The sequence below is a fragment of the Mus caroli genome, chromosome 7 (assembly GCF_900094665.2).
Source record: "Mus caroli chromosome 7, CAROLI_EIJ_v1.1, whole genome shotgun sequence".
Lineage (NCBI taxonomy): Eukaryota > Metazoa > Chordata > Mammalia > Rodentia > Muridae > Mus > Mus caroli.
In genome coordinates this window covers 44,656,685-44,662,188 of record NC_034576.1, presented here as the reverse complement: position 1 = coordinate 44,662,188, position 5,504 = coordinate 44,656,685, and the positions used below count along the sequence as shown (strand labels likewise).

The following is a 5,504-nucleotide window of genomic DNA, read 5'->3' as shown; positions in this document are numbered from 1 at the left end:
AAAAAAAAAAAAAAAAAAAAAAAAAAAAAAAAAGAAATGTCCACTGATGTCTGGTCTGAGTGTAGATATTCCCTGGAGGGTTGGATAAGGGTCTGGAGTGCAGGGAGGAAGCTGGGAGACACAGATGTTCGTTTGAGTCATCACCAGAAAGATGTGATCTCATGGTTGTACCTAGTGTTTACTAAGCTCTCAATTAGGGCCACAGACTCCTCTGAATATTTTACAGATGCAATATATAAAAATACATAATATATTATATTTAATTATTATATAATTATTAAATAATATTAAATTATATTATTATATAATAAAATAATATGTTATACATTAGATTAGTATATTAACATGTAGCTACTATATTAATATATATAATCCCAGGAGGCAGGCATCACTATTAGCCCATTATTAGAGTTGAGGCACAGAGGAGTTCAATGACTTCTTGAAAGCATGTGATAATGAACAGAAAGGGGAGGGATAGGCATATGAGCCCAGCCAGCGGACTTTGAGACCTGAATTTAATCTGAAGGAAGCACCATTTCACAAGGATGTTAATAATTATTCTTTAGGGCTGAGGATGTTCTGTGGTACAGCACTTGTCTAGCATCCACCAAAGAGGTGCTGGGAATGTGGCTCAGTGGTAGAGTACCCACCTAGAATCCCACAGTGAGGGGATGGGTGTATCAGGAATGTACATGGCTCTGGGTTCTATTGCCAGCACAGTAACTACAGATCAAGTAGTTACACATAGGTAGTCATGGCCTTGGTAGTGACAATAAAGGAAGTGAAGTAAGCTGAGTGCTGGAGAGAGTTCCTCCAACTTGGAAACAGAAGATGTGAAGACTCAGAGGGAGCCAGGATTTGGACTTAATCTAGGATGCTTTTTTTTTTTTTTTCACCTTCGTATCTCTAAAGCATGGGTGTCAGAGGGCTAGGGAAGGGATATGTGCAGAATTAGCAGGGCAATGTTAGTTTGGAAGTACAGTTAGCAACTCACCAGGGACCTGGTCTTGGGGACCACATTGATGTAGTCCAGGATTGTGCTGCCCCGTGAGAGCTTGGGCCTGGAGGGTTCCTCCTGGGTTCCTTTCTTCTGGAGGGTCTTCACGCTGAGGGAATAATCTCCACCTTGCTAATACTGTTCCACCTGCCCTCTCCCAGGAGGTGCATATCCCAGCCCCCTTATTAGCTTCTTCCAACTCACATGAACACGATGAGGCACAGGGCAAGGAGGGCTGTGATGCCAAAGCCCAAAACTGCTCCCTTGGAGAATGCTGTGGCACTGTCTTTATCTGAAAAGGAATGGACATATCCTATGTGTATACAGTCTTATTTTCTACTGCACACTGCGCCGTTTCCCTCTAGAAAACATGACTGCATTCTGGGCTGGGAATCCTGCCTTCCCTTCTGCTCCTCTTCACACCGACCTAGGCCATGGCCCTTACCTTCCCAGACTTTGCTCCAACCACAGAGCCCTACCTCCTACCCTACCAAGCCCCTCCATAGCGAATCTTAGTCCCAAAAGGAGTCCTTTACCAGGTAGCAGCAGGACAGAGGTGGTCTGGACCCCATGGGTGTTCCAGGACTCACAGCTGAGCCAGAGGCTGGGTCCCAGCTCCTGAAGGAGGCTCAGGGAGCTGTTGACCCAGGGTCCAAGTGAGCTGGAAGTGACTGTGAAGGAGGCATTGCTGATGTTCCCCTCCAGCAGCCCCTCCCCCAGCCGCCAGCGCAGGGAGGGGGCAGGCCAGGCTCTGGACGAGCAGTTGCAGTGCAGACCCTTGGCCTCCCAGGAGCAGGAGGGGCTGGACATCTGGGGCGGGTCTGTGGAGGAGGAGGAGAATGGTCAGCAGCTGGGCCCTCATCACTGATCCCCAGTGTCCCTTTACCTACTCACAGTGCACAGAGAGGCTCAGAGAGATGCGCTGGGCACCCAGTGGGTTCTGTGCAGCACAGGTGAATTCTCCTTCATGTTCTCTCTGGACCAGAGGCAGCTCCAGTACCCCAGGCTCTGAAGACTGGATTGGGATCAGGGTCTGTGTCACCCAAGCCCAACTCACATTGGCTGGGGGATTGCTATAGGTGACACAGACTAGGCACAGGCTTTGGCCCTCCAGGACTGGGAGGGAGATGGCATTCCTGAGGATTTCCAACACTGGGGAAGAACAGAAGGCAGAGTTGCCAGGTGGCCCATCAACTGGGATGCCTCCCATCCTCCACCCAGATGCCCAGCTTCCTCTGACCACCATTTCTACCTGTCCTGTTTGATTGGGAAACAGTCACTCTCAGGTCCTGTGGGGGATCTGCAATGAAGACAGGGAACTGGCTCCAGACAGGCCAGGGCCTTCTCTCTGGGCAAAACATCCCTCCCAGAGCTGGAAACTGTGGGTGGGTGCATCGCTCATTGGGTCCCCAACAGAAGCTGCACAGTAATCTGACTGTTTATAGCCTGATGTTACTCCTTTGCCCTTGTTGGAATCAGAAACCTTTGGTAGATCATACTCACACAGCACAGAGAGGTCCAGGGTATGTTGCTGGGAACCCAGCCTATTCTCTGCTTGGCAAGTGTAGTGTCCAGAGTCACCAGCTTTCACCCAGGGCAGCTCCAGTGCCAGGGTTCTAGACCCCCCAGGGATGGACCAAGAAAGGACTCGGTCCTCTAGGACCCAGCTCAGTGTAGCAGGGGGCTGGCTGTCAGCAGTACAGAGGAGGCGAAGAGACTGGCCTTGCTGAACTTCCAGATGTGAAGGATTCTCATGCAAGTCTGGGACTAAAGAGACACACACCACGGAGAGAGGATGAGATAGACAGTGAATGAATGAAGAGAGAATGAAGAGAGAAACAGACAAAAATGAGACAGAGATACAGAAACAGAGGAAGAATGGGGATAGAGAAAGATAGAGATGGACATAGAGATGGACACAAAGACAGAGACAGATAGACAGACAAATACACACAGAGACAGACAGAGACATAAAGATAGATAAAGAGGGGCAGAGAGACAGACATAAGGAAAGGGAGAGGGAGCAAGATGGAGGGTAGGGAGAGGCAGTAAAAAGAGTTCTGACCTGCCCCTTCCCCACTCCCCAGACTTTTCATTTTCCAAAGAGGAATGGACCAGCCTTATAGGACCCCAGGAGACCAACGTACCTGATACATTGTCATGGAAAATGCTGATAGCAAGAGATCTGGGGGCATCTGGGAGAAGATTTGTGAGCCAACTTCAGAGGGGAATGCTTTGTTCCTCATGAAAAGTCCCTCAGGGAAAGAAAAGCACCACTATCCCAGAGAAGGCACGTGACCAACCAGAAATGAAGCAACCATCACCTCTCAGGGTATGGACATGCCATATGTGTATGGATGCACACATGTGCACATAAGTGTGCGGGGGAGCCAGGTACCTTCCTGAATCACTGTCTACATTGTTTAAGGAGGCAGGGTCTTTCATTGAACTCAGAGCTTGCTAATTGGGTAGCCAGTCTAGCTAGCTCACTTGCCTCGGGGATCACTTGTCTCTGTCTCCCAAAGCGATGAGGTTACCAGTGGGGCTACCATGCCTGACTCGCTTTTATGCATGCTCCGAGGGTTCAAATCCCATTCTCCACACTCGTGTGTCAAACTTTTTTTTTTTTTGAGACAGGGTTTCTCTGTGTAGCCCTGGCTGTCCTGGAACTCACTCTGTAGACCAGGCTGGCCTCGAACTCAGAAATCCGCCTGCCTCTGCCTCCCAAGCGCTGGGACTAAAGGTGTGCGCCACCACACCCGGCTGTGTGTCGAACTCTTTATCAGCCTACTCATCTCCCAGCAACCTTTGCTCCATTTATACAAGATTATGGGTTCTATCATGTACATATGCCACATAGCCAAGGGTAACCTCGAACTCCTGATCGTCTTGCCTCTCCCTCCTAAGGGTTGGAATATAGATGTGCAACCACCACCTCCCGTATATGTGCTGCTGAGGATGGAACCCAGGGCCTCGTGCATGCTGGGCAAGCGCTCTACCAACTAAGTGACATCCCCACCACACCTCCGTGAACCCTCCTGAGCATGGAGTTGGGGGATTCTCTACCTCCCACCACCAGGACAGCCCAAAGCACCATACCCTACTCACAGGCCACACTTAGTCGGACAGTCCTTTGTGTGCTCCTTCTAGAGAAGTCCAGCTGACATGTGAGCTCAGTATCATGGTGCTGAAGTCCTGGGATAAAGCTCAGCACTGAGTAATTGGATGTGTGCGGTCTGCTTTCTTGGAAGGAGACAGCATCCCCCATCCAGGAGAAAGAAGGAGCTGGGCATTGGTTGAAGGTCCAGGAAAACAAGCAGACAACGGTCACTGGCTCCCCAGGCTCCAGGATCTCAGGAATGAAGATATCTGGCTTCTGAGTCAGGGCTAAGGGAGAGGATACCAATCCTGTGACTCCAGCTGCTCCTCCCAGAAGTCGTCTTGTTTGCATCACAGTTTATCTGCCACTGTCCCTCCCCCAGTGAGAGACAAAGGTCCCCTGCTATGTCTACAACTCTTACCTTCCACTTGCAGCGTGAACTCCTCCTTGAAACTGAATTTCTCAAATCCTTTCTCCATCCGGAAGAAATAGCTTGTTGAGTCTCCCCACTGAACATCTTTGATTAGCAAGGAACAATTCCTTTTAGAGATATCCCCCAAGAGCTGGAATCGCCCTCGGGCTTCCCATTCTAATGCTTTATCTTTGTTATTTGTGGCCACTGGAAATATAAGTGATGATTTTCTGATGCTTTTGAACCAGTAGCCATAAACTGGGGAAAGGTTAAGCCATCTTCCCTCAGGGGAGGAGAAGGAGCAGGGCACGAAGATACACAGACCCTCCTGCGCCTTCGCAATTCTCTGCACCTGTAGGAAGTAGCTCTCCATCTGACCTTGAGACCCTGTCAGAGACAGAGGCATAAGCTTTAGCCCCAGCCCCAGCCCCAGCCCCAATTTGGGCCACTCTGGCCTTGTGCCCACTCACCATTGAGCAAGGACAGCAGGAACAGCAGCAGTGACATCGTGGCCTTACGAGGATCTTGGACTTGCACAAATTGGCCTCCTTCTCAGCTAGTCTGTGTTTGATTGGAGTGAGAGAGAAGGGGAAATGTAGGCGGAAGCTGAGCCCTGGGTACCAGTGCAAGACGAACTGCAAGTTCTGAGCCCATTGCATCTCCCTTTCTCTCCATTCCCTTCTCCCCCATATCCACCTGCCTACTCCATGTTTTATGGAGCATTTGGCCCTTGAACATTCGGAACTGATCCTTTCCAGCCCTCTCTAGTGGCTGGGAGGGAGGGAACAGAGCTATGTCTGGCCTGGGGACCTTGCTGTGGGTGAATATAGGTTGGGGCTTTTCTTTAGGCGCTAGGTCAGTAAGAAAGCAGAAGTAAGAGTTTTGGGTGGTGCTTCTTGAAGGGAGTCCTGGTGAGTGCAGGAGAGCGAGACCTCCTGGCTAAACTGATGTTCAAATTTAAAAACAAATAGGTAGTCACTATCATTTCTTGGTAT

General features: G+C 49.8%; 1 protein-coding gene across 1 annotated transcript in view; it reads right to left on the bottom strand.

Annotated features, from left to right (window-relative positions):
- Nucleotides 1–5,296, bottom strand: part of LOC110298833 (sialic acid-binding Ig-like lectin 10) — a 9,775-nt gene extending 4,479 nt beyond the window's left edge. The window contains exons 1-11 of the mRNA XM_021168317.1: nt 5,206–5,296; nt 4,980–5,070; nt 4,519–4,896; nt 4,106–4,384; nt 3,145–3,192; nt 2,501–2,764; nt 2,250–2,297; nt 1,892–2,149; nt 1,534–1,818; nt 1,202–1,289; nt 995–1,106 (exon numbers count right to left, since the gene is read on the bottom strand). Coding sequence (XP_021023976.1) covers nt 995–1,106; nt 1,202–1,289; nt 1,534–1,818; nt 1,892–2,149; nt 2,250–2,297; nt 2,501–2,764; nt 3,145–3,192; nt 4,106–4,384; nt 4,519–4,896; nt 4,980–5,016 — 1,797 coding nt within the window. The 5' untranslated portion in view covers nt 5,017–5,070; nt 5,206–5,296. The remainder of the gene's footprint in view (nt 1–994; nt 1,107–1,201; nt 1,290–1,533; nt 1,819–1,891; nt 2,150–2,249; nt 2,298–2,500; nt 2,765–3,144; nt 3,193–4,105; nt 4,385–4,518; nt 4,897–4,979; nt 5,071–5,205) is intronic.
- Between the last annotated feature and the right edge of the window lie 208 nt (nt 5,297–5,504).